The 17882-nt window shown below is 37.5% G+C and overlaps 1 protein-coding gene and 1 long non-coding RNA gene across 2 annotated transcripts in view; one reads left to right on the plus strand and one right to left on the minus strand.

Annotated features, from left to right (window-relative positions):
- The window catches only part of focad (focadhesin), a 74992-nt gene that overhangs the window by 43919 nt on the left and 13191 nt on the right, over positions 1–17882 (plus strand). Inside the window, 7 exon segments of the mRNA XM_052139599.1 lie at positions 1346–1448; positions 1584–1597; positions 1600–1669; positions 3394–3522; positions 4344–4459; positions 4801–5058; positions 10568–10810. Coding sequence (XP_051995559.1) covers positions 1346–1448; positions 1584–1597; positions 1600–1669; positions 3394–3522; positions 4344–4459; positions 4801–5058; positions 10568–10810 — 933 coding nt within the window.
- Positions 15866–16349, minus strand: LOC127652676 (uncharacterized). Its single transcript, XR_007971751.1, has 3 exons — positions 16252–16349; positions 16100–16163; positions 15866–15990 (listed from the first exon to the last, which is right to left on the minus strand). It is a non-coding gene; the product is annotated as an uncharacterized LOC127652676 (long non-coding RNA).

Below are 17882 nucleotides of genomic sequence, written 5' to 3' on the forward strand. Positions count from 1 at the left end.
TTCAAACACCCACATCATTAGATTCTTGAGGTAAAGCCTGGAATAAAATCCTGAAAGTAGCTCTAGCTTGTGACTGTTCCTTTCAAAGCTTAACTCAATGAAATCCACCAAAACCAGTGTTACTAATTACTAAAAAAAAAAATATGCTTATTTGAGATGAATCTCCTTCTGGACACTTAGGGGATATTCTCTACAAAATAAACATTAAAGATGAAGTGTGTTTCAAACTGGATATTTAAATGGAAATTTCCAAATGGAATAGATCTTAGTAATATTTAATTACTAATGGGCCTGTGAAGGACATTTTAATAGCTTAGTTTTAATCTTTCAGGTGATGCAAAACACAAAAATATGTCAGAGAAAAAAAAATTATACATTTGAGATACTGTAAATCTGTCCATTACTGCTCTATTTTTAATTGAGACAAAATGTATTTAGCTACTATCCTGACTAATATCTATTGCAAAAATAATGACTGTTTTGAAACAGGTTTCCCGAACACTCCCCGCCTTCCATTGGTTGAACAAACAAATAGTCACATTGTCAGTGTTGCTGTGCTGGGCTAGATGGGATGTGCAAACAAACAGAAAACACAAAAAGGTACACACAGGCTTTAATATGGAAGGAACAGTATTCAGCCACATGAGGGCACCATAGGGTTAAAATAATCCAGTGAAATAAGTCCCCTTGAAAGGCCACTTGATTAGCTTAAAGGCAATTCATGTTGAATTCCACTTATTTAATTTTGAGTTTTTTCATTTAACATTCTTTAGAAATCTGTAATGCTAAATATAATTTATACAAAATCAATAGATTTACAATTTAGATTAAAGCTGAATTTTTATTGTAGAATATGGTTTATTCCGGGTTCCCTTTTACATATGACATGTTAATATTTCCTGTAGTTATAAATAGGGAAAAACAAGCAGAAAAAGTTAACTGATAACTACATAATTCCTCTTTTTCCAGAAATACCATACATTTAATTTGTTTTCTTGTCTTGTTTTTTAATGTACGGTATTTCTGGCAAAAGAGGAATGATTGAAAAAGAAAATGCTCTTAATCTCTCAGATTTGCCATGTATATTATGAAGGACTGATATTTACGTTAGTTCTTATAATTAAATAAAAAGTTCATAGACTTTTTGAAGACTTCATTAATCGTGCTAAATGTGCCATTACACAGGTACGACTTTAGAAACATTAAATACAGCAGAAATGTTTTTAAGCTGCAATCATACAAATGAAACAACACAACATACACTTGATAGCAAATTAGTGGTTTATTTAAAGGTAAGTTTTAAATGGTAAAAATTGCTCTCTCTTTCGTTCATCCTCTGCACTAGATCATCACTTTCTCAGTGACGATTGGACTGCAGTCAAACGGGACATGTCTTCTCGGACACCTGCATCTGGCCCACATGTCCTGTAGCCAATGTCGAACTGCTGGTAAAATAGCAGTAAAATTCAATGTTCTCCTAACTCTGTCTTCTTTATTAGTACTAGTGTTATTGGCATAGCATAAATGGTAATCTACTGGTGAAGGAGACAGATAAAACATTCTTTTCCATCCACTTGTCACAGTTCCTCAGGACTTTGTATTTTTTACCTCCCAGAGAAAAGTGTCATCTGAGCGAGTATAGACTTCATCACTGAAGCTGGAAGGAAAGGTACTATATATTAGCAATTGTTTTTTCTGTATCAATTTATGCCCTAGCCAAAGTTGGGGAAACCAGAAAAAATTTGTTTTTATTAGAGGTGTCAGTCGATTAAAATATTTAATTATGATTAAGTGCATAATTTTGTCATACACATTCAGTCCCAAGAGAAAAAAGTAGGCTTGTGTGTAATTGTTCGTCAATTTTTTGAAATAATGTTCATAACATTGGTTTGTCTCACAAACTAAAAATAGACCATAACAAACTGGAAAAAAAAAACACTGGAAAAGGAAACATGGACTTGAAACCTGCAATAATTCGATAATAAAACACATTATGGATGTGTCTTGTGTGAAGATACCACTGGCCTCTGCTGGTGTTTGCATTTCTTTATCTAGAATGCCCTTATATAAATAATGTTTGGGTGTGAATTAAGCTAATTACTAGGCTTGGGATTGATGAATATTGGTATATATCAGCATTTATTTATGTTTTTATATATAAAGGGCTGCTCATTGCAAAATAGTTCTCTTCAAACATATTTCTCAACACAACTTTGTAAGTGGCAGGCTAAATTAAAGGGAGCTGCACACTAGACGTTTCTGGCGGATGACAAGGAGCATTTTAAAATTAGAAACGAGACTTTTCTATAAAGGTAGGTACGCATACAACTCACTTACGACTCCTGAGGCTGCTAAAAATTCTCGTGGAGCCACGGAGCACAACTTCGCATAGTTCTTCATTAAATTGGACCCAAATCATTATCAAAGGGCAAATATTATTAACACTAGCCATCACTGGATGATCTATTGTGTATATGTTTCTTTCATATAGCCCACAAAATATAGTTTCTGTTACAAATGTCTTGTTGTGGTTTGAAAGCTTGAATGAAACCTCTTCAAAGCTACATACAGTGGAATTGCATGAGATACGCTGCCAATTCTAATAATTATTTTTGCGCATTACACCAGTTTCATACACTAACCTTCAAACTCATCAACATCACTTTGTTTGTTCATGAAAACTTACAAACCCTTTGTAACTTTTGTGTGTATGTTGACTAGATTCACAACTTTGGACTGCCACCTGTCCTGCACCACATTGATGCATCCTTCAGTATTTAGAACAGTAAATGTTATATCATCCCCTTGTGGTCTCCCAAAGCTTTTACGCCTGACTTCATAAAACGGAAGGCAAACAGACATTGAATTGGAAAGCACACAATTTAGGCTTCTAATTTAAATTGCGGCTTATGTTAATAGAACGATGCCTCAAAAACATTTTAGATAAAATAATATGCCAATCAATAATCGATATATCGATATTTTATGATATGCATACTAATTACTAACTGTGGGCATGTGAGAACATGTCAGATTAATAAACAACTTATACAAATAGAACAACAGAAAAGAAAATAGAGCAAGGGTAGAAAAAAGTTATGTGCATATACACCTATTGTGAATTGCTGGAAATTTAGCGAGAGAACCATTTCTTTATAAAAAAAAAAAACGTTTGAATGGATTTGTTAGCGAAAGAGACCCATTCTCCTAATACATTAGGGCCTTCGTGCTCACAGGAACATAGGTTGGTGTGAGGTCCGCACCATGTCCCAGTCCTGTTTCCCTTGTCTCTTAACAATAAATTTTGATCAGCCTACACTATGATATCAAATAAAAAGGCAATAGGCCAGATGAAGTGTTTTTAAAGTGTATTAATGGTATGACTGTGTGCAGGGCCTGATTTCACTCCTCCACACTTAGTGAAGACAGTGCTGGCAGCATTAGGCACAGCTGGCAGAAGCTTCTAGTATCCCCTGGTCAATTGGAGTTTCATTCTCTCCCCGCTGATGAGACTCAAGTTTTGCTTCCTGTTAATCACTGAAATCTTTTTAATTAATCAGATAGTTTCAGCTCTTTAATCTGACTTGATAAGCTATTTTGTCTATTTTTGCTCTGCTAATAAAAGGAATTCCAAAAAAAGCCAAACAAGGATCAACTGTTGTGTGTCAACTTGCAACACAGAGACTGAGGCTACGTCCACACTAATATGTTTTCATTCAGAAACGTTTCGATTTAGCTGACTTTAACACCTCTTAACTCTGCAGAACTAGAATGTTGCTTTCCTCCAACATAAATGAAGCACTTTGAAAATGCTTACCATTACTGCATTCTTTGGAAGACAATGCCGTTAAAAGACAACACAGCCTGAAAGTCTGCTTAGATTTCTGCTGAACATAGACAAGTGAAGAAATACAAGTTACAGTAAAGCCCACAGTGCTGTTATTCTAACTATTAGCACTCTTGGAGTGCTGCTTGTCCAATCAGATTTGAGGACTGGAACCAACTGTTGTTTTATAATAATTTTCTAAACATAAGTGTCTTATCATGTTGCTGCCATTTTATAAAAGTTTTAGAGATTTTTACCACATTTAAGGGGATTTTAACCACTTTGTGTAGTGTTGTGCCTTGCAACACCCCTTGACTATGGTAAAATCACTGTAATGCACAGCTTCTCATTACTTTATTTTAAAGGTGAAGTGGATATTATGAAAATAGATGGACATATTACCATCATCGTTAGACAGTATTATTAACAGATATAGTCATTTTAATTAAATGCTTTTTTGCAAGTGTTTGTCTCGCCTTTTATGAATATATTATATTGTAAGTGCTCAACTGTGTAGGTGAGGTGGTGCAGCATAATTTTTTAGAGTTAGCTGCCAGTCAGGTCCAGTCCTCCCAAAGTGCTTAACTTTTCCTTGGGATTTGGCTTGCACCTCCCTTGGTTCAGAGCTTGAGTGTATTTTATTATCTCTCTGTATAAAATGCTTTAATAATACTGGAGTCTTCATCTCATGGGAGTATACATGCTGGTGTAATATGTTTCAAAATCACTACTCATTTGTTTATGTCTAAAACATTTTTAATGAGGGAAATATTACTGTGTGCACCATTAAGTCAAATGTTACATTTAAGTTAGTTTATAATAATAATAAAAAGGTTTTATAATTACCTCACTGTCTTATAATATTCTCAAATCCAAATCTCCTCTTTTCCAATTTCTCCTGTACAGTATGTCCTGATGCACTATACCTATTATGTTCTATTTTGTATGTACTCTTTCATGTTCACTCTCCACAGCTCAGCTCGGCTCATCTGTATGAGTGCATGAGCTCCTGGATGAAGCATGTGGCTAAAGACAAACAGCAGGTGTATGTGGACAGTCTGGCATCCCAACAGTTTGATCCAGACACACGTCCCAAGTGCCTCCCCCTTTGAATCTCCATCCTAAATGGCTTGTCCAAAGCCATGGCTGTCCCCAACCCTCCCCAGAACTGCTGGACCACCATGTGCTCTACAACTGAAAAGATCTACAACCTCATACCTGTCAGTATACAGGTACAGTATATCCCAACAGTTACCTTATGTAAGCAATAAATGTGACACAGTCATTGTGGTTTAAAGACACTATGGCATGCAAATTGGAGCTTTGTGGCTTTAAGTCCATGTCTGTCCACTTCTACTGGTGGGGAATAAGAAGCAAATCCACTGGCTTCTCCTGCAGTGCCTCCACCAATCACGTTTCACCTGTAGTCCCAATACAGGTACATGATTAAAAACATTAATTTAGTGACTAAGAATCATTATCAGGTGTTAATATAGTAAACTTACACTAAAACACTTATGCGCCTCCATTATACTGTATATTGCAAACAGGGTCAAACATTAACATTCACTCAAGCCAATTTTTGCTCTCATTTGGTGCTTGTTGAGTTTGAATTTTGGACCCTGCACGCCAGTTGTCTTGTAACATTATTAAGAACTGCAACATACTGTTTTACATAATTTTAATCATATTTTTGAGAATCATTAATCATTTTAATCATATACACTGATGACCACCAGCCAAAACATTATGACCACCTGCCTAATATGCTGTACAAGACCCTTGAAGTTGTTCTGTGGTATCTAGCACCAAGACATTAGCAGCAGATCCTTCAAGTCCTGTAGGTTGCAAGGTGGAACCACGGAGGATCGGAATTGTTGGTCCAGCAAATCCACCTCACACCCCACAGATGCTCAATCGGATTGAGATATGGGGAAATTGGAGGCCTGAGCAACAACTTGAACTCTGCTTCATGTTCCTCAAACAATGTGTGCAGTTTGACAGGGCACATTATCCTGATAAAAGAGATCACTGACATCAGGGAATAGGAAGGGTATTACCCATTCTGCAACAATGTTTAGGTAGGCGACACTTGTAAAATTGACTTCCACGTGAATGGCCGGACAAAGGGATTCACAGAAGAACATTGCCCAGAGCATCATACTACCTTTACTGGCTTGTCGTCTTCCCACAGAGCATCCTGGTGCCATCACTTCCCCAGGTAAATGGCAGTAAAGACCTGAGTGATAGTAAGGTAAAGAAGAGAGTAAATGCATGAGCGACTTTGACAAGGGCCAAATAGTTATGGCCAGAGGACTGGATCAGAGCATCTCTGTAACAGCAAGGTGTGGTCTGGTCCGAACCGACAGAAGGCACAGGTAACTGTGGCACAAGTCACAGAAAATTGGAATGATGGTTACAGGAGGAATGCATCACAACACATAGTGCATCGCATCCTGCTGTGTATGGGGCTGCATTGCCGCAGACTAGTAAGAGTGCCCATGAACTGGACCTTGGAGCAGTGGAAGAAGATTACCTGGTCCGATGAGTTTCATTTTCTTTTATATCACATGGATGGCCGTGTATGTGTGCGCCATTTACCTGGGGAAGTGATGGCATCACGATGCACTGTGGGGAAATGGTAAGCCGATGGAGGGAGTGTGATGCTCTGGGCAATATTCTGCTGGGAAACCCTGGGTCCGGCCATTTATGTGGACAACATTTTGATATGTGCCACCTACCAAAACATCGTTCCAGACCAGGTACACCCTTTCATGGCAATGGTATTCCCTGATAGCTGTGGCCTCTTTCAGCAAGATAATACGCCCTGCCACACTGCACACATTGTTCCGGAATGGTTTGAGGAACATGATGAAGAGTTCAAGGTGTTGCCCTGGCCTCCAAATCTGATTGAGCATCTGTGAGATGTGCTGGACCAACAAGTCAGATCCACAGCAGCTAAAAAAAAGAGAACAAAAGAGATGATTGTTGACTTCAGGAGAGCACGGAGAGACCACTTTCTGCTGAACATCGACGGCTCCTCTGTGGAGATCGTCAAGAGCACCAAATTCCTTGGTGTTCCCCTGGCGGAGAGCCTGGTCCCTCAACACCAGCTACATAACCAAGAAAGCCCAGCAGCGTCTCTACTTTCTGCGAAGGCTGAGAAAAGCTCATCTCCCACCCCCATTCTCGCCACATTCTACAGAGGGACTATCAAGAGCATCCTGAGCATCTGCTTCACTGCCTGGTTTGGAAATTGCACCATTTCAAATCATAAGACCATGCAGAGAATAGTGAGGACAGCTGAGAAGATCATCGGGGTCTCTCTTCCCTTCATCATAGACATTTACGTCACACACTGCTTCTGCAAAGCCACCAGCACTGTTGATCACCAGCACAACCTCCTGCCATCTGGCAAAAGTTGCCAAAGCATTCAGGCCCTCATGGCCAGACTGTGGTACAGTTTCTTCCCTCAAACCATCAAACTTCTCAACACTCAGAGATTGGACTGACAACACACACACACACACACTCAACTGGCCACTGTTGTAAACTTTTTATCCTTCTAGAGAGTGGGAAACTCAGAAAGTAAGACCAGGAGACTCGGTTGTATCTTCAAGCAGGATTCTTTATTGAGAAATTCGTGCTGTCAGCAGCTGCAGGGACCAACATCTAACTAAGGGAACTTTACATTGTAATTTATACATGCATTTAGAGGGCAGTGCTTAGAGATAGACACAAAGCACCCAGGTGATAACTTTAAAGCATGCAAATGATGTATACAGGCATAGGAAACCCACCCTAGACTCTAGATTGTTACCAGTCCTAATCCAATCAGCATAACTATTCAGATACAGAGATGCTAATCCAATCAGCCTAACTATTTAGACAACTGGGGCTGGGGCTCCAATAGCCATTAAAAGACAGAGGATGAGATTGTCAGTAGTCTGACTAATTTAATTTACAATAGAGAGAACAGAACTGGAAGGAAATCTCTTGCTGGAATACTCTTTCTAACAGCTGATATATTTATCATTTATACCTTAAATGCTAAATGCAGTCTACTCTACTTTCCCAGTTTATATATATGATTGTGTTTAACATTTTATAAATTTGTAATACAACACCACTATCCAACTCTCTTTGAATTGTTTTGCTGCTACTATATACATAAAATATTGTACTTAATTTCTTACTTCACTTAATTTCACTTCTATCTGTTTGCTACCCTAATAACTTCTATGTCCATATATAGTATAAGCTTATCTGCTGAATACTATGTCATAGTATGTTATGTTTACATTCACAGCATTTTCTATTATATTGTAATATATTTTTGCACTACCTGTTTTATCTGACTCTTTCACACTAGAACTGTGTACTGGTCTCTTATGTGCCTATTGTCCTGTTTCAGCAATTATTGTACCATATTGTACTGTTTGCACATGTTTGCACATGCACTTTGTTGAAATATGTAGTTTTTTTTGTTGTTGTTGTTGTTGTTGTTCTGTGTAGTTTTGTGTAGTTCTGTGTTTGTTTTATGTTGTTTTATGTAGCACCATGGTCCTGGAGGAATGTTGTTTCATTTCACTGTGTACTGTACTAGCTTTATATGGTTGAAATGACAATAAAAGCCACTTGACTTGACTCTATCTTGCAATTTACAGGATCTGCAGCTAATTTCTTGGTGCCAGATACCACTGGACACCTTCATGAGTCTTGTAGAGTCCATGCCTTGGCGCTGTTTTGGTGGCACGCGGAGGACCAACAGCATATTAGGCAGGTGGTCATTATGTTTTGGTTCATCTGTATGTATATATATATATCTCTGCTGAAGAAAGTCATTCACATTTGGGATGGCATATATATATATTGTTTTGTTTCTTAACCAAAAATAATGCAAAATACACTTTCATGGCCAATAAGAAATATTTATGGCCATTGAGGTGTGGCAGAAATTTAGTTTTGGAGCCGAGTTGCAAGTTTTTGTCATTGTCTGTTTCAAATATTATTTCAAATAACCCTCTTAATGGGATAGTTCACCCAAAAATGAAAATTCTCACATCATTAACTTACCCTCATGCTATCACAAATGTTTATGATTTATTTCTTCAGAAGAACACAAACAAAGATTTTTAGAAGAATATTTCATCTCTGTAAGTCCATCCAATGCAAATTAATGGTGGCCAGACATAAAAGTAATCCATAGACTCCAGTTGTTTAATCTATATCTTCAGAAGTGATATGAAATGTGTGGATGAGAAACAGTTCAATATTTAATTAATTTTTTAATCTAAATCTCCACTTTCACTTTTACAATGGAAAGTCACATGTGGTGCCTTTTTAGTTTAATTTTCACATGTTAAAATGAAAGTGGCGAATTAGTGGATATGGACAATTCACTTGCATTGTAAGGACCTACAGAGCTGAGTTATGAGGGTGAGTATATGATGAGAGAATTGTCATTTTTGGGTGAACTATCCCTTTAGTTATTGGCTCTTTAACTTGGAAGCATTACTGGTTCAGGTTGATCATTTTTAAGATATTGATTTATATGTGTCTCTAAAAGAATGGAGTAGCTATTGGACTTAATGGGCCACATCAGAAATGTTGCTTACGGATCTCCCACTGACAAATGTGTCAATGTTTTGGAGGTGTGTACTATTATACCACTTTTCCACTGCACATTACGGTTTGACTCAACTTTGCTCGCTTTACTTTTCTGAAATTGCATTTCCACTGCAGTTTATTGCTGCCTCAACATGGGTTGGATTATAGGATGATCGTCATAGTTACACCGCCTCTACTGCCGTGACATCATCTTAAACATATAGGTAACATAACAAAACGTACCATCCTCCACTGTGGACTCCAAAAACGCTGTGACCGAGTTCAGGGCACTCTCCATCCATTGCTCGCCGATCTATTGCCATAGATAGCCTTTATTTGGTCGAACCACTTCCACTTTCTTTTGTTTGAACCACTCCGTCTGTTGTGGTCCTTGATGGTTATTTAATCACTTTTAATTTCCCTACACTGTTGGTAGGTCCGTTGGGAGCCGTGTGCAGCCAACAGCTGAGACACTTCCTGAAAGACTTTTTCGTTTCGTTCATCGCTAACGAGAGGAACGTCTGCACATTGTTTATTGACCGTAGCATGGTTTTGCGCACAGCCATTTATTTTTACAATTCAAAAGTCATGTGAACAAATGATACTGCTATCGCGGTTGCTAACTTTAAAACTAGCAGGTTGATGTCCCATGTCGCAAATTCAGTGACGCTGGTAGTGACGATTCTCTCTGACCAATCAGTGATCTGCAGGGTTTTGACGTCACATGTAGTATCGGCTCGGCTCACTTTGAACCTCGACTGAGGTGGTTCCAAAAAATAGTAATAGGTACTATTCACAGTGGAAAACCCCCAAAAAGAGTCAAGTCGAGCTGTACCATGCAGTGGAAAAGCCCCATTAGACTTCACTGCACTGTTAACTTCAATTCAGTGGGTCTCATTTAAGTTTGCTTAACAACTGTATGCATTAACCTCTAAGAATAGCAGTTAATGCCATCTGGAAAGTATTATTGGTTGTCTTGCTGTAGGCTTTATAATATAAACAGTTCTTTTCTCTATAAAACTCAATACCAGAAACAATAGGAAAGATTTCTCCTGAGAATATAACACTGTAAACTGTACTTTTTTGACAAGGTTGGTGTAGTTTAACTTCATGTCCACCATCACTTTGCAGGGAACATACTTCCTCCTCAGTGTGTTTGCAGCAGAAGTGGTGTCTGGGGCTGACCATTGTGTGCCTCTTCTCATTGGCATCAGAGCCCAGTGGTTTCCATGGCGACAGTCCTCTCAGACATCAGAACTGTCCCATGATCTGTATGTCAACCCTGCTACAACTGAGCTGTCAGTGTCATCATGCCTACTTGATATTCCCCTACAGCATGAAGCAACTACTTTCCAAAGAGCCATGTCACAGAAGGTAAGACTTGCCCTAATCACAGATTGACATTTTTTATCTTTTATTGTACTTTATCATTTCAATATATTTTTGAGAAAACTTTGTGGACTCTTTGAAATTTTCTGGATTTCTTTATTAGTTGTTTCTAAAATGTAATTGTCTGGTTTTCATTTAAAAAAATAATGTACTCAAGATCACATCATTCCAAACCTGGCTTTCTTTCGTGAACACAAAAGGAGATTTTGCAGAATATCTGAGTATATTTTTAATGCCAAGCTCCAAAAGGGGAACATTATCATAACAGAAGTCCATAGAACCTCCAAGACTGCTGAAATCAAAACGTAGCTTATTGTGACTGAAAATCTTCCCCTCTGCCATAGCGCAGAAATCTCATTTGCACTTCTGCATATTCAAACTTGTGATGATATGACCAGTCACGTGACACACGAGCCCCAATACCGTTTGGTATCAACGATGTAAAAACTTGACGCAATAAGTTAAAAATGACGCGTGTCCCTCCTTCAATATAAGTCAATTGGATTTTTTTTTTTTTTTTGACGGCCAGAAAAAAACATAATACTGATCACTTAGAAAAGTAATTGCACATCTCTCCTCAGCAAGCCGTTCAATTTAGGCTTCATTCATGTCCATAGCACCAGCTGTGTAGGACGAGTTATGCGCCAAAGTTTAATACTTTGGCTTAAGGTTTTGTTTATTTCCGTAACCCTAAGTATGAGCGATTCGAATTTGTGTTCTGTGTATGAATAAAAAGTTTATATACAACCCTTACACTATATGTACATGATTCACTATGATAGAATACTAAATGCAGGGAAGAGTCAGATTTGTTTTCACGTTATCAGTTCATTGACTGGCTCTTCAGTGTAACTGGAGGTGCTGTGCAGGGTTTCTCCAAGACTTCCATCCTCAAAGCCAAGGGTGAGACACTTAAGATTGATTTTGTTTTGGTCAAAGTACTATTTTATGTAGTTTAATACATTCTACATACATACATTAAAAGATTAATACATTCTGAAAATGTATTTTTCATTGTTAACTCATGTTAAATACTGCATTATCTGATGTTAACTTGTAAGGTGGGTGCCAGTGAGTCTGGGCTACTCCTCGAGAAAGCAAAAGGCTCTCAGGAGAATTAACATCTGAACTCTCTCTTGCATATGTAACAGCAACATCCGAGATGCAACAAACTGTGCAGCTAACACCTCCCTTCTAAAGTCTCTTCATCTCACTCCTCCTCACTTAAAGCTCACTAAAAACCTATGCAATGTGAAGTGTGTACAATAAAGTAACTATAACATGTTTGGTATCATTTAAAGTCTCTCAGTGCGCCTGGTAAACTGGTCTCATCCTCCCAGCCATAATGAAAAGCAAAAAGAAGTAATAAAATATGAGAACTGTGGTGTGCTCCTTAAAGGTGTGCCCTCCCCCAGATCCTCCATACCTCCTGTATGTAAATCTACAGGAACCCCCTCAATAGGGGACCAAAATCTAATTATAATGACAGACACCACCATTTGGTAAGCATATTGAATTATCTGGGTATTTAAGGAGATGTGACACATTGCTCAGGGTTCTCTGTAATCAGACGATCCCACACAGTTTACTGTGTGTAATTTATATCAGGTGATTGCAATTCAAATTTCTTATGTTTTGATAAAATGTCTAACTTTGACTTATCACTGTCTAATTGGAATTGATTAATTGATTATGTTACCTGGTCAATAAATTGTCAACATTTGATTTTATTCTGACTGACTCTGACATTGTGTTTCCCAAACAGATTAAACGATTCGTATCTTACCGCAAGTCTGCGTCAGATTAGTGACGACTAATATTTGGCATCGATTCAAGTGTACTTGGTTTGCAAAGACAAAAAGGGAATTTCCGTTTAGAACAGCAAACGCTGCTTGACCAATCTAAATTCGGGTGTGTCTTACCCACTGATCTATATATATAACTGGATAGCTCATGACGTCACAACAGTGAAGCTACTGCGCCGCCATCTTGGTATTCCCTAACATTCTGTACTCCTATGTGTCTCAATGGGAAATCGTCTGTTTTGGTGAGTAATTTGTACCCATCCAGTCACATTAAAACACATTTCTTATGTCTGCATACACTGTATCACAATGCAATCTTCCTAAATATGTAATTCATTATTTATTTTGACTTTAATTCCCCTGCTTATTCTAAATGTGAGCGTGTTATGTTACTCTTTATTGCAGCAGCATTACGTTCAGCGGCGACGTGCGCACGTGTTTCAATAGAAACAAGTTTAAGAAACTGAGGTAAGATATCAGTAGACATTTTCAAACATATTTTTTGCAGGCTTTAAAGTTTTTATTCTGAATACATAATTATGTTTTGTAGCTTTTGTTTACGTTGAACGTGCATTGTGGTTATTTTCTTAGGATAAATGAATATTAGCTATGCAGCTAACGTTAACTTAGTGAGTTATACTGTTATTCTTTGTGGTTATTTTCCTAAGTCAGCTTTTTTGGTCAAGTTGAATATCTAATTGCAGATCAACACCGGTTACATATGATAAATATAATGTGGGTTTTCATTAATTCTCTGTGTGATTTGTACTTTTTGCAGTGCAGGCCTGAATACGGTCCAGCTCACGGGCATCATTTATAAAGTGATCAATTGGAATAGACGAGGAGCAGGGCAGGACTGGTAATCTGGACTACCGGACATTTTTCCGGTGGACCGACAAACTTTGGGGCCGATCAGGGTGGACTGGCCATCGGGAGAACCGAGCGGGTCGCTGTGTCGGCCGCGATAATCTAAAACGAGCCGCCGCGTTAGCGAACACTACCCCCCCCCAACAACTTTTTGACAGTTATGTCAAATCCCGGGCCGATTTCTCTTTCCAGTCCAGCCCTGAAAAGGTGCACATGGATATTGTTGAAGTTAAACAAGGTAAATTTGCCGTTTGGATTTCAATAAACATCGCACTGAATGCTAGATAAAACTGGAAGCAACCAAATTAAGCACCAACTTAGTTGCAAACTAACTAGTAGTTACGAAGCCTTGAACTTTATACCCCAACTTAAGACCTTACGCACAGCTATTTACTCAACCTCATGTCCTTCCAAATCCATGTGACTCTTTTGCAGAACCCCCAAAAATGTATTTTGTATTCCATATAATGAAAGTAAATGGTGAGCAAAATAGGTTGTTTTGGTCACCAGTGGCTTTCATTATATGGACAAAAAATTTTTTTTAAATGTCATCTTTTGTGTTCCACAGAAAAAGTCATACAGGTTTGGAAGGACATGAGGTTGAGTAAATAGCTGTGCGTAAGGTCTTAAGTTGGGGTATAAAGTTCAAGGCTTCGTAACTACTAGTTAGTTTGCAACTAAGTTGGTGCTTAATTTGGTTGCTGCACCTGTTGTTTAAGTCAATTTTTTTTATGTACTTGGAAGCTTTTGTTATTGAACAAATAAATATGTATGATTTCCTTGAGTGTGCATATGTCAATAAACCTATTTCTGATTATGATTTAAAATATCAGGGGATTGTTGAAATAATTAAATGCTCACAAGCTGGAATGTACATGTTCCAGAAATGAATGCAAATGGATAATTCCATTAAGTAAAGGTAAATTAATGTGTGTGTGTGTGTGTGTGTGTGTATATATATATACACACACACACATACTACATATGAACTTGTGTGTGTATACTATGCTACATTTTTTGGTTCTGGATTTATTCTAAGAGGTACTGTCTAGTTACAATATCAACACAAAGCTAGTCGCTTTTATGAACTTTAAAATTTGTTGATGTGCATGCACCCCCTAAATTAGTTCACATTTACTATATAATCTAGTCAAAAATGGTTAATAATGTTGGCAAATTATGCAGATGTATAATTTGTCAACATTATGAACAATGAGCATCAACAGATTTAAACTATGAAGGCAGAGAAACATTGCATCCTGTAACAATCTGCAGATGGATAACTTTGCTTTAAAAAGGGGTATTAATACACTTTGGTGTTGTATTTTTACTGTTGATTATTAAAGATTATGATCGTTATGGACACTCTACATGGGGATAACGACTAATGTGTGCTTAATATGTACATAGTCATAAATTACAACTTGTGGGCACTTTAGCCGCATCCTTAAGTGAGTGTTGTGTCGCGGTTAAACGCTGCACATGCCGCGATGCCCTCTGTCGGTAGGGAATAGTAAGACGGCCGCCAGAGCACTTCCGGTAGCTTCACCTACTGCTGGCAGTTTAGAATTCTATGAGCTATCCAGTTATATATATAGATCAGTGGTCTTACCTCTGTTTTAATTTGATGTTTCTCCAGATAGGTGTACGTGGGAAACCACACATGGCCAATCCAAAGCTATTATAAGAGAAGTTATGTTGGTCAACTTACATCAATAGTATCCAGCTGCAGACCCGCAGCACCACCAGTTTCAGAACCCCAGCGCCAGAACCTGAAGTGAGGGGCGGAGCTTACGTTCTAAACCGAGTAGCGCCACCTAACGTTTTGGAGCGTAGTTAGCTTTTATTACAAACGATACATCATACTTTATACGTATGTTATAATGATACATTAAGGTACAGTACAATAAGCATTTTAAAACATTGATCTTGTGTAATATAATTGTATATAGTTATCCGTTTCATTGTATTATGAGAGTTACTTCCTGATCATGATGGTGAAAAATAATGCTTGAAACTTATGGGCATTTTATATAAAATATATTTTATTTCACAAGAACATGTGCAGCATGCATTTTTCTTTATGTAAAATAAAACATGTCAAAAAACTAAAAAAGAGAGAAAATTCAACATCATTTTAAAAGAAACAATAAAAATATATACAACAAATGACCAATTCACCCCTAGGCCCATTTTATCATGACAATCCTGTATAAATTAAACTTAAAATGTATCAAATGAGGAATTCACTCTCAGGCCCATTTTGTCCTTACATTCTTGCAAAAATAACTCCATGTCATCCCTGAACACAAAATTAAATAGAAAGGGCTCTCTGGAAGCTTCTGACTGTTCCAGGGGATTGTTATGGGCCTTTTTCTTGTCGTCTTCATTCATTCGAATGAAAAGAGGCTCTTCCACTGGACCCCTGAGCAGATGGCTGTTGGAATGGAGCCATTTCACAGCTTCTTTCATGTGCCGGATTATTGGGAGCTCCTTCATTACAGAATATTAAAGGAAAATGTGACTAAATGTATTATATGTTAAGAGATTATATATACATATATATATATATATATATATATATATATATATATACACACACCGCCTCACTGCTGCTAAGCGTAGCTTGTTCTTCACATGGAAGGGACTCTTGTAGGGTTTCTGCACTGGAATATATATATCTTGGTTAATTTAAAATTGATCAGAAGAGGGTGCAAATGTAACGGTGGGCTGGAGTAAATGTCCAGTATCTACCTTTCAGAGAAAACCCCAAAGTTCTCCAGAAGAATAAGAGCCCACCATCTCCGTATGTTTGGAAAGTCGCACTGGAAGACAAAAATAGAGAAATCTTGATATTTAATATAATATATAATATATTGGGTGTACATATATTAAACAAATAACTCAAGATATTCATACCTCCATATACAACTGCCTTGTTGAAGTGGATTTGAACATGACTTTTTAATTTGACAAGTTTGGCTGGCTTAAATACACTGGCCGAGCAAAAAGGGCAGTGGTAATAGCTGCAGCACTAGTTGCACTGCTGCAGCTCAGGTAATGAGTCACCTCTCTGAATCGTTATATGTCTCTACAAGAGATGAAAGCACCACACAATAATCTCAACGTAAAAAAAAACCTCAACTATAAGGTAACATTAACTCACAAACAATGCATATAACAGAGGAACGTGGAACAAACACTTTAACACCTTCACAAGATGTCTTCAAAACGTCACCGCAAGGCCCATTTACGACACGCAAAAATGTATCGAACCATCCGTAGAATTTTTTTTTTTATATAATAAAGTATGACAACATATTCAAGCTTCAATAAGATGATAAAGTTATGCACAAATTAAATATTTAGCAGATAAACGCTGAACTTAATATATGCGATAATTTTTCACCACATGATGTCAAAAACGTTAGACAACATTACACAACTCACCATGCTCTCCGCCATGCTTGTCTCATTGTCAATAACTCTGCCCCTCACTTCAGGTTCTGGCGCTGGGGTTCTGAAACTGGGGTTCTGAAACTGGTGGTGCTGCGGGTCTGCAGCTGGATATATCTCACTTACATCTGTAATAGTGGCCGTGACCTTTACTGAAGAAAACGTTAAGTTACATTCAAGTGTATGTGTTACCGGTCTCAAACAGGGAAGGATGAGATGTAGTAATTGTAGAAAATGATGAGAAACACACATTAGTGTCTGCAGCGTTCTGGCGCTTTTTTTTAATGACTTTGCCCTTTTTTAACCTTTTCAGGTAACAGGTTAGTATAACTCATTCAAAACAGGTCATGCATACATAATTCAACTCACAGCATTTAAATGTGTCAATCAAGTCAGCTAATGTAATATATTTGACCATTTCTATTCTATATTATACTTTTACGCAACTTCAATAACATCTGGATACAACTTTACATGTTTTTTTTGTCTTGTACCATCACACTGTGTTTCCACTCAACACTTTCAAGTTTTGCTTTATCTATTTTATAGATATATTGAAGTTCTGAACAAAGAGAAATCAGGATACATTCTATGAAACAAACAGAATGACTTCGATGGAATAACCAATCAAAAATGATTAACAGTCTCACTTGATGTAAATAAGTTTTCTTCACTTACTAGTGTTCGTTTTTAAAGAAAAACATCATTTTGAATTTCACTTTTCCACATAAACAAAATGGTGTGACTACCTCAATATAGCACATTATACAGCTCAACCTGGAAAATCTATCAAGATTACACAGGAAATAGAGTTGTTGTTGAATAATTGCTTCAATTCTCTCACTTGCACATCACATTTTCTACGAGCATCGTGAATTTGGACTGTTTACTCAGCTGGAGATTGCATCGATGGAATCACACATAAAATA

Source organism: Xyrauchen texanus, chromosome 2 (genome assembly GCF_025860055.1).
Source record: "Xyrauchen texanus isolate HMW12.3.18 chromosome 2, RBS_HiC_50CHRs, whole genome shotgun sequence".
In the NCBI taxonomy this organism is placed as follows: Eukaryota; Metazoa; Chordata; class Actinopteri; order Cypriniformes; family Catostomidae; genus Xyrauchen; species Xyrauchen texanus.